This window comes from Molothrus ater, chromosome 1 (assembly GCF_012460135.2).
Source record: "Molothrus ater isolate BHLD 08-10-18 breed brown headed cowbird chromosome 1, BPBGC_Mater_1.1, whole genome shotgun sequence".
Classification (NCBI taxonomy): domain Eukaryota; kingdom Metazoa; phylum Chordata; class Aves; order Passeriformes; family Icteridae; genus Molothrus; species Molothrus ater.
Window position 1 is genome coordinate 3,186,572 of NC_050478.2, and position 14,654 is coordinate 3,201,225.

The 14,654-nt window shown below is 44.2% G+C and overlaps 1 protein-coding gene across 1 annotated transcript in view; it reads right to left on the reverse strand.

Annotated features, from left to right (window-relative positions):
• The window catches only part of VIPR1 (vasoactive intestinal peptide receptor 1), a 117,054-nt gene that overhangs the window by 60,754 nt on the left and 41,646 nt on the right, over positions 1-14,654 (reverse strand). Inside the window, exon 2 of the mRNA XM_036378930.2 lies at positions 13,885-13,981. Coding sequence (XP_036234823.2) covers positions 13,885-13,981 — 97 coding nt within the window. The remainder of the gene's footprint in view (positions 1-13,884; positions 13,982-14,654) is intronic.

Here is a 14,654-nt window from a genome sequence, read left to right on the forward strand (position 1 = left end):
AGAATAGAGAGGAATGGAATGATAATAAAATCTTGTGACTGACCAGAGACTCTGAGACAGCTGGACTGTGGTTGGCCATTAATTAAAAACAACCAACATGGACCAATCAAAGATGCACCTGTTGCATTCCACAGCAGCAGATAATCATTGCTTTTCTTTTCCTCTGAGGCTTCTCAGCTTCTCAGGAGAAAAATCCTGGCAAAGGGATTTTTCAGCAAATATCATGGTGACTGACTTTATCTTGGAAAACTGCTGGGACTGGGGCCCTGGCAGGCAAAAATCCATCTGAGGGCAGAAAGAGCTGCACTGTGCCTTGAAAGAAGGAAATCCCTCCCTTCCCTGTGGCATCACTTGGATGCAGCAAAGAGGACAAGTTTGGCCTGATCACATCGTGTTTGGGGATTGATAAGAGCTTCCCAACTAATTATTTATTTATTTAATCAGTATAATATAATATAATATAATATAATATAATATAATATAATATAATATAATATAATATAATATAATATAATATAATATAATATAATATAATATAATATAATATAATATAATATAATATAATAGTTGTGTTCTACCCTCCACTCAGTGTCTGCAGGGAGGATACAAATGTATTTATCAATCCTCACCCAGCGCAGCAAGTGGCAATGAGTTAAAAACACAGCTTCTCTCCATTTCCATCAAAAGAACTGCTCTGCTCACCTGCCTGTCCCAAAAACCAGGGGATGCACACTGCCAGGGGCTGTGCTTTGCTTTGGCAAGGATCCCAGGTGAATCTGGAGGACCTGTATAAAAATAAGTGTGTGGCTTTTCCAAGTCAGCAGCATTTACCACCTCTCTGGGTGTCTCAGGTGCAGTTTTTAAAGTCAGGGCTAGGACAGTGTTGGAGCCCTGGCTGCTGAGAATTTCAGATTTCTGTGCTGCCAGGCACTGACCCCCAAGAGAACACTGCACTGACCTGAGGCCCTGGAGAAGCTTCCAGAATGGAATGACAGAACTGGGATTGTGGGTGTGGAGTTTGGATAGAAGTGTGTGATAGCACAGGGTGGGAAACTCAGAGTTTAAGGGTTTAGAATATAGTAATGGATATAAAGCAAGATGGAGGTTTTGGGGCGGAGGCTGGTCCTTCTTCACCTTCTCTTTCTTCTCCTCCTTCTCCATGGGTTTGGGTGGTTTTGTGTAATTGGATAAAAAGTCCCACTTGCAGGGCATGGGTGGTTGTTTATTGGGTTAAAAGAAAAAATAATTTAGTGTCATTTGTTAATTGGATAGTTTATCCAATTAAGGATAGTTTATTTTTTATAACAACTTCTCATTATAAAAATAAACTTAAAAAAATTGAATAAATATTTTTAAAAATAAGAGGGTTTTCTTTTCCATTTTAATTATTTAAACTGTGACTCCCACACCCTCAGCTTTGCCCTGCCCTTCCTTGCCAGACCCTGAAGTGCTCTCTGGAGCTGAATATCTTCTCCTGGAGGGCTGCAGGGAGAAACCCTTCATGCCTCTAAAGAAGACGTAGCTCAGATCCCTCTATCCAGCACTCAGCCTTCCTCTCTGCAAGCCAAACACCCCAACCAGCAAGCCAAGAGCTGCACCAGCCTCACTCCGAGCCCTCCTCTAGGAAGTTCTGGCTCAGAAGTAGCTGCAAGAAACACAGTGACACGAAAGCTCTCATTTCCTCTCCCTTTGAAAGGTTAATAAACAGAAAACAGGTCAATTCTCACACTGGTTTGCAGAACTGGCAGGCTGAAGCATTAAAAACCCATTTATTGGATTCATATCTACACTCACAGCAAATTGTGGTCAAAGCTTATCTAGGAAGCAGCAGAGAAATAACTTTCCCTCATGAATAAACATGAATTCCAGAGCTTTGGCCCAGCCCTGAGATGGGACTGGCTGAGGAAAGAGATGAATGGCAGCAGGCCGGTCCCAGGCACTCTCTGAAGCCAGGAGAACTCCCAGCTCAGGGAAAAACCCTTTGAGTACATCAGTCTTTCACTAAATCAAGGAATTATTCAGGCTGGAAAAGACCTCCAAGGGCAGCAAGCCCAACCCTACCCTCACACCAAATTCTCCCTAATGCCTGGGGTCACTCCAGGTCTCTTCTGGAAGACATTCCCCCACATTTTGCTCTTGGAATCCCTATTCAGCTGCAGGGATGCCCGTTTGACCCCTGGGCTATCTCAGGAGCTCTCAGCAGCCTCAGGGATAACAGCAAGGCAAAGGCACAGCTCAGTGAAGGCAGGCTGAGCTATCCCAGGGCACCGTCACAGCCTGGTGTGCTGCAATCAAATCTCATTTTCACTCCAATTTCATACCAGCAGGCAGTTTCCAAGCTCTCAGGACTGTAAACAGCCACGGGGTGACATTTATTGTCCCCCCTGTGACAAGCCCAGCCTTGTGGCTTGCCTCGTTAAAAGCATCTCATTACAAGCAATTATCACAGCATCAATCTCCCTGTCCCAGCTGAGCTCTGATCTCTCCCTGACTGAAGGGAACAGACCCCAAAAGGTGGTGCCTGCACCAATCCATGACTCAGCACCACCCAGGAGTTTGAATTTAATCTCAGTGGAGGAAAATCCACCATCAGCCCTGGGTCACCTCTGTCACCACAGACTCCAGAGAGCAGAGACCTCCCAAATGAGGGATGGTTTTCTATTTAAAAGTTGTCGGAAATAACAAAAAATACAGTAGATAGATTTTTTTTTCTGCCATAAATTTTGTAAATTAAATGCAGGTGAATTTTGATTCTGAAGCCAGGAAAATTTTTAGAATTCACAACCTCCTGTGGCAAGGCATTGCACAATTTAAGTGTCCACTGGCAGAAAGATTCTATCCTTTTCTGAATTCACTTTGAACCTGCTCATTGCTGCTTTCACTAGGAACTGCTCAGTTCTTTTACAAAGACAGAAATATTCACAGCCTAACCACAACATCCTTTGCCCTGGGGAGAAAACCCATAAAATCCTCTTTAACATCCCTCCTCAGGCATCTCATTTTCAAGCTGAAGTGTCCCAGCCTATTCAGTAGCTTCCAGCATGGAAACAGCTCCCTGTCATTTCTCCCTGGTATCTTTGGTGGTTTGATTCTACCCCATCCTTTCCTGGGCTTGCAGAGTAGGGTTTTACTCTATTTTTCTGTGACAGATTGGGTTTGACTGGGGTTAGTTTGGCTCTGAGGTGTCACTGAATGCATCCTCCCTCCTTTCCCTGAGAAAGTCACTGCTGTGCCCTCCTGTCCTCAATCCCACTCACACTCCAGCGTCCTTTGGGCATCTCTCCTTCCCCCAGCTCCACCTCGTCACATTTTCAATATTTTATTTGCATCACTACTGCCAGAGTGCTCTGCAGCAACCCCATCAGAGCTCCCCTTCCAGCTTCCCACAGCTTTGTGTTTAATTTGGATTTTTTTTTTTTTGCCTGTTGAGCTGCCTGCTCTGCCTCCAGCCCTGCAGGCAGGATGAGACAGAGAATCCAAGCAGCTGGGGGAAAGCCACAATCCTGCCAGGCTGTGACCCCTGGCGCGGTGGCATTTCCTTCCCAGCACCCCTGAGCTCTGCTGCTGCTCTGGTGCTCCTCTGCTCATCACTCACTGAGGGATTTGCAGCCCCAGTTCAGCAGAAAAGCAATCCCAGAAAGCAAAAAGGATCCCAAAATTCAGGATAAGGGAAAAGAGTTTGCTTTGGACTTTGCCTCAATATCTGTGGCAAGTCTGAAATGTCATTTATCCCACAAGCTGGACTTGATGATCTTAAAGGTTTTTTCCACCTTAACAACTCCATGGTTCTATAACAAGAAATCAATTATTTACTATAAAACCTGGTTCATACTTCTGCAAGTAGAAGCTTTCCAAGCACTCAACAGGAATATATTAAAAAATAACTTTCTCCCTAAATGTTTGGAGAAATTTGACCCAAAGACATAAGAAGGAAACCTCACCTTAAAGCCTCCAGACTGAGCCAGTCTAATCAACATGAAAGAAATCACCAGTGACTGTTGCTGGAGGGTGATTTTTAAACATGAAAATCCTGAGATTTTCCATCAACAACATCTATTGGGAAATAATTTCATTTAAAAAAAAAAAAGTTTGTAATCTTTCAGCCTTTTTTAACCTACCAACTAAATAAACACTAGGCTTTTTTAATCCCTGCTTTTCATAAATCAAATTTCTGAGCTGAGCCCTTCTGCCTAACTCAGAAGATGTAAACTGAAAGAAAAGATCCAAGATTTAAGAAGGTTTACACAGGGTGTTGCCAAACCATGACTTATCTCCTCAGCAGCCTCTAAACAAGATCTGCAGTGCGCTGAGACAGAGCATGAATAAAGGATTATTCCAAGGTTTCCTCACTCAAATCCCTCTGCTCTTCCAGGAGTTGTAGACAACTGGATTTATAGAGAATCAGACTCTGAATTTAGGGACCTTCCTAGATGCCTTTTCCCATATTGGCATCTCCAGAGAGAAATTCAGAGCAAAGACGAGTGGCTCAACCTCTTGGCTTTTCCCAGCTTCACTTTTGGTGTGTGAAGTTGGGAAAAGCCAAGAGGCTTTTCTGAATATTCCCCAGGTAGAATATTCAGAATATTTTCTGAATATTCCCCAGGTAGGATATTCCCTGAATATTCCCCAGGTAGAAAGGGTGGAGACCATCAAGAAAGTGCTCTGATAAAGTCAATATTAATAGAAAAACTAAAAGAAAAGATGAGGAAGGAGAGTCTTTTTAACCAGAAATCTCATGGGATTTGAGAGGGACAAACACAGGCTGCTGTCAGAACAAAACCTCTGCATAGATGGATTTAATCTGAGCTCCAGATTAAATTATTAATTTAACTATCCAGAGCTTTGAAAATACTTGGAATTTATTTTCCATTGCACCAATGCCACTTTCTCCTTATTTCTATAACTTTTGTATGGCTAAGGCTGTATGCATTTATCTATTATCCCATGTCAAAAACACAAAAAGGAACCAGAACTTCTGCTGGCATTTAAAAGTGTGGCACATTCTCCAAACTAAAATGCCTTTTCCAACATAAATTTATGTCCACTAAGTGGCTGCTGATCCTGACAAACCCTGGGACAGCTGTTCCCAAATCAAACAAACCCTGCTGCTTGTTAGAAAGATTCCAGCCAGGAGTCAGCAACAGCAAAACCAAGGCAAAGATTCCACCCCTGCTGTGTTTTAAGGCAGAAAACAGATTTTGGAACATCTTAATATCTGTGCAAAGGTGAGGCCAAGGTGAAAAGCAGGGGGGTGATGAGGTGCTGTGTGGGTCCATGCTGGAATTCCATCCTGGTTTTGGTGGATGTTTGCACATCAGGTGGGTGGGGGGGCTCAGACAAGCAACTGAGGGACCACTGTTGGAAACATGGAATTTTTGAGGTTGAAAAAACATTTTGCAGGCATTGAGGCCAAAAGTTAACCCAGCACCACCATGTTTAGCACTAAATCACCAAAATTCAACTGGGAGTTAGCAGTGCTCACTGGAGAGGTAGAGCTAAATCCCAATCCCAAGCACCTGGAGCTAAATCCCAATTTTCAGTGAGGCTGGAGCTGCATTCTTCCCTTCTGAAATACAGAATCACAGAATAGTTTGGGTTGAAAGAGACCTTTAAAGGTCATCTTGTTCAGCCCCCTTGCCATGATTTCACCTCATCTGGCCAAACCCTCTCCAAGCCACTGAACTCTCCAAGCACAGAGATTTTCTGTGAAACGTGGGGTTTTTTTTTCCCCTACACACCTGAACTGCTCATTAAAATTTTTACTATTTAAATATTCCCTCATTTTCAATATCTTGACAGCAGGCAAGACAATCTGAACAGGATTCATCACGTCCTGAAAGAGCTGCCTGCACCTGGCCAGAACACAGCAGAGAAACCCAAAACCAAGTGAAAATTCATCACCAAAAGTCATTCCCATGCCATGGCTGTGTGTCCATGGAGCAAAGACGGACAGAAAAAGAACCATTTTTTGGGAAAATTTTGCTGATTACTGTTTCCTCAGAAAGAAACTCCTGGTCTGGAAGAACAGCATCATCTTCAGGCTGGATCAGCCAACACCAAAGTCTGGGGCTGGTTTTACCACTGTGACGATGCTGCTCCTTCCTCATGTTTCAGGGGCCAGCTTTCACAGCAGAACCTGCAAAAGTTCTCCTTTGAAAAACCCATGGCTGATTTATTTTTATTTTGACTTTTTAGGGAGTGGGTTCCACCTCTGCAAGAGCTGCAGCATGAAGGTGTTTGGGAAGAGTGCCAGAGAGAGGAGGGAATGGTGATGGAAGACCATTTGGAAGGACCTGCCCTACTGTGTATTTATTGCCAAAGAACTGGGAGAAAAAATTCCTGATAAATAAAAGGGAGCTTGACTTTGGTACTGATCCTACATGGGAATCTGGGGTTTAAGGTCTCCATGTCCCATGGCTGAATTTTCTACTGTTGAAGGAGAGGAGACCCTGTGAAGGAATGGAGGGGGCTGATGTCTCATCTGGGAGATGCCCAGTGCTGCTGGTCAGAGCAAGAATGAAACTGAGAGACCCTTTGTATCACCTAGGCTGGAATAATAGGAAGAAAAATTAATTAAAAATTAATAAAAGAGAATGTAGCAAAAAGTCCAGCAGGTCCTTTTGCCTTTAGAGAGACCACCAAGTTCAAACACATTTTAGACTGAGCTAAACTGGGTTTTTTTGAGTATGTTGATAGAGGTTTGATTGAGAGTTTGATTTAGCAGTCCAGCAGCTGCCATTTAATGCCATTCCTGTTGTCTCAGGGTTTTTTAAGAGGCTGATGGATGTGGTACAAGTCTCATGAGAGCTCTACACAGCTCTGAAATGACAGAATCACAGAATCCTTGAGGTTGGGAAAGACCCCTAAGGTCACCAAACCCAACCACCAACATGGCACCACCACATTCACCACTGATGCACGTCCTCAAGTGCCACATCCACAGACTTCCCCACCCTGCTTTGGGCACTTTCTGGAATTTTTGAGCTGGGTCAGCCTTCTCCAGCACCTGGAGAGCTGCTGATAACAGGATTGTCCCACAAATCCCACTGACACCTCATCTGCCCCAGGAGGGCTTGTGCAATGGGGAGGTGAGAATTCACTTGAACTTTTCCAAGCAAGGAACTATTAATTATTTCTTATCTTGCTGCACTATAAACAGATGGTGATGAATAAACAGGCTCCTAATTTAAACTCCATCAATGTTTTTTTCCAGCTTGATTTTTAATTTCCATATGTTCACTGCTTCTCCTCCCATCAAACTTGATTTGACTTCTTTAGGGGGGGACTGACAGAGACCCCCCCCCCCCAGGCTCCAAATTTGGCTTTTTTTAGCCAATCTTCACTGTGGAACAGCAAAAGCAATATTCAGAGTTTAAACAGCAGGGCCATTTCCTACCTGGACTTTTTTCCATGCCACAGTGGTGATGATGATCTTGCAGAACTCATCTCTATCTCACAACAAGTGTGAGGCATGTGCAAGGTGGCAGATGTGAACAGGTATTGGGAGGGGGAATGCCACTATTTTCCCCCCATTTTCCATTTTTCAGACTTTTTTATTGGGTTTTATTCTGTTTACAAGACAGACAGGCTCAGAGAGCAAACAAAGGAGTGCAGTGTTGAAGGACTAGGGGCATCAGGCCAGGTTGGATGGGGCTTGGAGCAACCTGGGAGAGTGGAAGGTGTCCCTGCCCGTGGCAGGAGGCTGGAAGGAGATGATCTCTAAGGTCCCTTCCAACCCAAACCACTCCATGATTCTGTGATTCCACAAAGGCCATGCTCCCTGCACAGCTCTTGGTCTCCAGAGCTGCTCATCCCACCCAGACAGGAGTCATGGTTCCTTATTCAGCAGTAATCCCTAAATAACTCTCCTGCTTCTGAAGGAGTATCTGATTGCAGAGCAAATTAATTAGCAATAATGGGATAAACAGATAATGAGCTGAGCCAGCCGACCTAGGCCTGATTGATTTTCCTGCCTTTTTAAAAAAAAGAGAGGGCTACTTTTTAAAATTTATTATCATTTAATTTGTGTGCTTCAGTTTAAGCTGAACTGTTTGTAAACTAAAACCGTGGAGAAGCGAAGCTTTCTCCAAAGAAAACCAAACAAAACAACAAACAAACCAAGACCAAAGCAGAAATACTCCTTTGTGCATGAAAAAAGAGGCAAGTGAAAGAAGTCAGCAGGAAGCAGGGCAGTGGTGATTCCTGCCTTGCAGCCACCAGGAGCTCAACAGAGAGAGGGATTTGCCTCTGTCTGTGAGGCTGGGAAGGAAATCCTCTTCTTCCAGCCCTTGGGAGAGCTTCCCTCCTGCTGCTCAGTGCATTGCCAGCTGAGCAGCCACTGTGCTGCACTCATATATCCTGCAAAAAGCACCTGCAGCTAAATCCCAATCTTCAGTGAGGCTGGGGTTGCATTCCTCCCTTCTGAAATACAGAATCATGGGATAGTTTGGGTTGAAAGGGGCCTTTAAAGGTCAACTTGTTCCACCCCTTTGCCATGATTTCACCTCATCTGGCCAAATCCTCTCCAATCCTCTCCTCACTGAACACTGGCACAGAGATTTTCTAGGAAATCTGTTGTTTTTTTTTCCTACACACTTGAGCTGCTCATTAAGATTTTAAGTATTTAAATATCCCCTCATTTTAAATATTTTGACAGCAGGCAAGACAATCTGAACAGGATTCATCACATCCTGAAAGAGCTGCCTGCACCTGGCCAGAACAAAGCAGAGAAACCCAAAACCAAGTGAAAATCCCTCACCAAAAGTCATTCCTATGCCATGTGAATCTGGTCTCTGTCTACCTACTCTTGATTTTAATGGCAAAGAACCCACTCCTGTGTTGAATCACATATTGCATTTGTGATGGATGAGTAATTCCATGACCGACTCTCACAATTAATAGACAAATCTCACGTATATAGGTTAAGAAAAGGTTTATAGATTTATAGTTATGTTGTACCCCCTCACGTGGTTATCAAGGGACAGCTGGAGCTGGGACACCTGGGACGGCTGGCCTGTCACTGTGGGGACATCTGACCTTCAATCAGGATTTGATAGGAAGAGATCTCCACCACTGGACAGCAAAGAAGGGGCTGATGGACAGAACTTTGGGAGGGGTTAAAGGGTTAAAAAGGGAAAACCTCCGTTGTTAGGGGGCTGAGCATGTGGCGGGGAAAATCTTTTGCTCCAGCGCCGTAACCTATTTTCTTTATTCAGCCCCCTGTTGTATTTTTGATAAAGTTTAATAGACCTTCCTGAACTATGAAAAGTGAGTAGCTATTTCTCACGCATTTGATGTCTCTGCCAGGTATTTCAGCATGGAAAGAACACCAGGGCAGAGCAGTGCAAGGCCAGTCCTGCTCAGCAAATCCAGCCCTGTCCTCCAACACAACCGCACCCCACACACCCTTCCAGAAACTGGGCAACTCTGCCACCAAGTCCATAAAACTCTCCTTCCTGTAGACCTGCAGAGAGGCTGCTGGGTGTCCTCTGATGGTAACAAACTTCCTTAAATGCCCAGACTTTGATCTTGGTGCTGTTTGGTTCTCCTCTGTACACACTGCCAGCTTCAACTGCTTTTCCCTGTGGATTTCCCCCGCACTGCATCCTCTGCAGCCTTTCCTGTGCTGGAAAACTGTGGGAACCCAGGAAATTCCTCTGGCTGCCCTGGAGGGCTTGAGACCCTGTCAGGGGCCTCAGAGATCCTGGCACAGAGCCCAAGACCCCTGTGCCTTTGATTTAGCCCTTGGAAAAAACAATTACCAACCTTATATGAAGAATTACAAGCCACAAAAGTTTAAGTAGAATGATAATGAATCTATCACGGGGTGAAAAATAGATTTTGGGGGGTTTTAGAATGGGGGTTCAGGGGGCAAGATGGAGGAATTGGGGCATGTCCAGCCTTTCTCCTTCTTCTTCTTGGCCTCCATCTTCTGCTGTGATGTTGGCACTTTTGGATTGGTTTAGAGTAGAAGCTCACTGTCTAACATAGGTGATAGGTATTGGACAGTAATTGTAAATATTGTACATGTAGTTTTTAGTATAAAGACATAACACTGCCCCAGGGCAGGCAGAGTGCCTGGAACTGTCCTGCTGGATGGACCTCGGCAGGGCAGGAGAGAAAATTTTATAGATAAGGAACAATAAACAACCTTGAGACAAAGAACTGAAGAGCTCTGACTCCTTCTTCGACCACCAGGCTGAGAGAAGAGACTTTCAAACACATCTCAGGGTCACTCTGAGCAGCGAGAGACCCGAGAGAAAACAAATTAAATAAACTTCTCCTCATCAGAGCGAGGCAATATTTAGTGAGCACTGGGCTGTAGAATCACAGAATCATCAGGGTTGGAAGAGACCTTTAAAATTATCAAATCCAATTGTCAAACCTCCTCAAATATGGGTAAATCCACAGATAATGAATCACTCTCCTAAAAGAGAATAGATTTACATGGATCATCTCCTTCCAACCCACTGCCAAGGGCAGGGACACCTTCCCAGGTTGGTCCAAGCCCTGTCCAGCCTGGCTTTGGACACTTCCAGGGATGGAAGAAATTTAATCTGAAAAGAAACCAGGATTTGATGCATGTTCAGCCCCTGTGAGGAAGGGGTGGGTGTTTGAAGACAACAAAAAAAAAAAAAAGAGGGTTAAGGAAAGACATTGTTGTTTATCAGTGGAAATCCACCTGCTTAACCCGAGCCAGTGATCAACCTCAGCACCATCAAGTGCTCTTAACAAGTGACTAATCTGACACATCAAATTACAGCTGTGATTAAGCCCCTCTGATCAATACAATTGATAATGGCTCCTAAACAAAGCTTTCTTTCCAGAATGTACTGAGCCACTGCGTTTATTTCCACTCTTTTGATTAGAAAGGATAATAAAACACTCATTCAACCTCAAGTGGTTCTCCTTTTCCAGAAAAGGCGTGGGAAGTGCAGAAGGCAACACAACCACCTGGCCATAAATCAAAGTTGAACACTGCAGATCACAGGGAGCTTCAATTTTCCATGCAATTTTCCAGGAAAAAACATGATTTTAACCCAGTTCCATCCCCCAGAACAGGAGGATGGAACTGGGTTAAAATCATATTTTTCCTCAGAGTTTTGCTAGGATTTCTCTTTCGAGCAACACTCAGATGAAACAGTCATCACCTTCATAGGATCTCATTTCATCACCTTCATGAGATTTCTCTCCAGCAAACTCCCCCCTTGCCCCCACCCATCAAAGTTCAAAATTTGATTTAACAGCTCAGCCACATTTACTGAGTTATGGGGCCCCACTCCAGAAAAACACCTTGCTGTGAACACTCTGAAGGGGAAACACATCCTATGTAGGCACTTGGAAATTGTCTGTCCACACAGCACATAACAGAGTTCTCCACACACTCATCCACAGCACCCATTTAAAGCCAACAATTCTTGCTTTTTCTCTTGCCTCCAGGGCAGTTGTGAGTGTCTGGATAATAAATTCAGGTATTGAGCTCCTAAATACCGGCTGATGTTTTGGGGTAAATGGATGCCAAATGCTTTCCACAAAGGAAGGGACCTTAAAATCATCTCCTTCCAACCCCCCTACAATGGGCAGGGACACCTTCCACTGTCCCAGGTTGTTCCAAGCCCCATCCAACCTGGCCTTGGACACTGCCAGGGATGGAGCAGTCACAGCTTCTCTGTGAGAGTAATGATGGATTTGTCTTTCCAAACAAGCTGTGGGTCTGCTGGTAGGCAAAACCAGCACTGAGATACAAAAGAAACAATGGGAAGGATTCCACTGATTTAGGAATGGAAAAAAAGATATTTGCTTTTACAAATAAACTTTAAGTTTGCTGATAAACGAAGTTGGATGTTGAAAGATGAAAGAAACAATGGGGAAGAAAAACCCCTAAATTCCATAAGAATTAAAAATTAAAAGGGAGGGTTATACATTAGAGGGAAATCTTTGGTATCAGGGAGCCTGAACCTCTCAAGTACCTCAGAAATGGGGAAAGAGAGAAGGGAAATGCAGATGGGAAATTGGGATAAAAAGGGAGGCTGTGTCCTCCAAATGTTTGAGAGACCCCAGGGGAATGCCCCATGGCCTCTCCCTTTATTTGAATAAAGACAAAAAAGACTCCGCTGTCTCCTTTTTGGACATAAACCTCTGGTGTTTGTGAATTAATTTTCCTGACATCTGGAAACCTGTGTCAGGCCTCACCACCCTCCCAGGAAGGATTTTCTTCCTAATATCCAATCTAAACGTGCTCTCTTTGAGTTTGAAGCCATTCCCCATCGTTCTGTCATTCCAGTTCCAGTACTGTACCCATGGACAAAACCATTTTCCTGTGCTTAAATCTGCAATTTCTGAATCAGTCCAATTCATCAGTAGTGACTGGTGGAAGTGCAGATTTATCCCAGTCCAATATTTCAGCATTCCATCAGGGAATAAAAACCTCCAAAGGATTTCTATATACTTGCTTTGGGCATTAATGACTTGCAACATGGTTGTGTGTCTTTACTTCAGAATGGGGAAAAATATTTTGAATGGTTTAATTCTGTTGTTACAGAAAAAGAAAAAAAAAGAAGTAAAAAAAAAAAAAGAACTGTTTTGGATTATGCTTTCCAATGAGAAAAAATCATTTTGGAAAAGCACAAAAAGTATCATCACTTCAACTATTTATTCTCCTTTTAATGTATTGCATTTAATTTAATTTCTTTAAATATCCATGAAAATGAAATTAAGCATTTAGCTGGCTTTCAGATGAAGGTTTTTATCCACCCTTGAGTTTTCCCTTTACTGGATTCCAGAGGAACATTTCTTCAAAAGACTCCATTTAAATGTACAAGGACACTTGAAACAGCTTCCAAATCAAAGACAACCATCCATTAGCAGATAAAAGCAGGGGCCAAAAGCCTTCCTGGCATCCAGGAAGCTCCTCCTGGGATCAGCTTGCCCCAGGATTCTGCTCCATCAGGGCAGTCCTTCACTCTGTGGCCTGGCTGCAAACATTGCCAGAGTGTTGGAGACTTTCCTCTTCCACTTTTCCCTCTTTTGGGAGGAGGGATGCAAATCTCAAGCAGGATTTCAGATTCATCTTCCCAGCAAAATGATCCCCTTTTTCTTTTTTTTTTTTTTGGATCCTGGCAGATTCACCTGGGTTCCTACACTCCTTTTACTGACAGACATGGGGTTGGTAACTTAAGAGAGGCACTTGGAGGGGGAGAGATCCAACTGGATGCCTTAAAATGGGGTTCTGACAGCTCTGCTGCAGGACAGGACAGGACGGGATGGGATGGGATCAATGGGATGGATGGGATGGGGCAGCACCAAGACCTTCCTCCTTTGCTGACCATTGAAGCAAGAAGAGGGTTAAGGACACTGGAGACCCTTCCAGGGGGATTTCTCAGTGTGGTCAGTGCTCCATGAACAAGGAGAGGATCTCAGCTGCCTGTCCCAACTCCAGAAATACTTCACAGCCTTGGAGCACCCTCTGCTCCACCATGAGGACAGGAGCAGTTTTGGCACAGGGAAGGGAGGGCGACTCAATCAAAGGAGATGGTCCCAATGACTTCCCTTAGAGTGGTCCAAGACTTAGGAGAACTTCAGGCTTTCAGTTCAGTTCCCAAGGAAAAAATGGAAAAATTCTTGTTCAAGGAGGTGGACAACTGTGATTAAACCCACTGAAACACCCCAGTCAGGCATTCCCAGCCAGGAGGCTGCAAGGGAACCTGCAGAGCTGCTCGAACCCTTGGCTGACTTCGGAAACACCTATTTCTCTCCCTCCTGAAGAGCAGCTGGAGGAATCCTTGCTCCAGCAGCAGAAGGGCTGGGAAATGGCCAGGACAAGGCAGCTGTGAGGCTGAGGGAGCTGGGTTTGCTGGCCAGGGAGGGACAGAAGCGCTGCCATACCTGAGGTCTGGTTGTCCCAGGTCAGCTCTGCCAGGCACTGGCTGCGCTCCTCCTCGATCTCCTGCATGATGCTGCACTCTGGCCGCGTGCTGGACGCCTGCAGGGAGGGCACAGAAGGAGACAATGAGCAAAGCCCGCCCTCAGGGAGGCATTCCTGGGGATTCATGGCCTTGTGGGACAAGCTGGAGCTCTCCAGGACCATTGCACAGATCTGCACCCAGCCTTATTTTATGCTCGCCCAAGAGGAGGGAGAACAACCCAGAGCTGCTGAAAAAAATCAGCATTTCTCTCCATTTCCTTAGGAAAAAAACCCCACAACCTATTTTTTTCTGATGATCAGTGTGATAATTCACTTGTGGGGGACTTTGGAAGGATTCAAGATGGGGCCTCTGAATTGTTTTTGATGATGCAGTTTATTTTCTTGTACATAGGCAGGAAGGGTGAGTTCAGCTCACATCTTCACTGCATGGCTCAGAAGGTCACAAAACCTCGAGTTACAAGACCTTTTAAGGAGTTATTGACCAATAAAACACTGCCAACAAGGATATTTATGTTTTTGACCCAATCCTTAAATATTTAGTCTTATGGACCCATGCTACAGTGTAAGCTTTCTTAGCCAACCATGTTATGGCACACAAACCTACAGTGCTGCATCCTAAACTCCTTGTTTACATCTGTAACTACTTTTATTTTTTCTACATCTTAAACTCTAAAACTCTAAACTTTCCTTTACTTAGCTTAATGTGTCTCTGCTTTAAACTATAAATCCA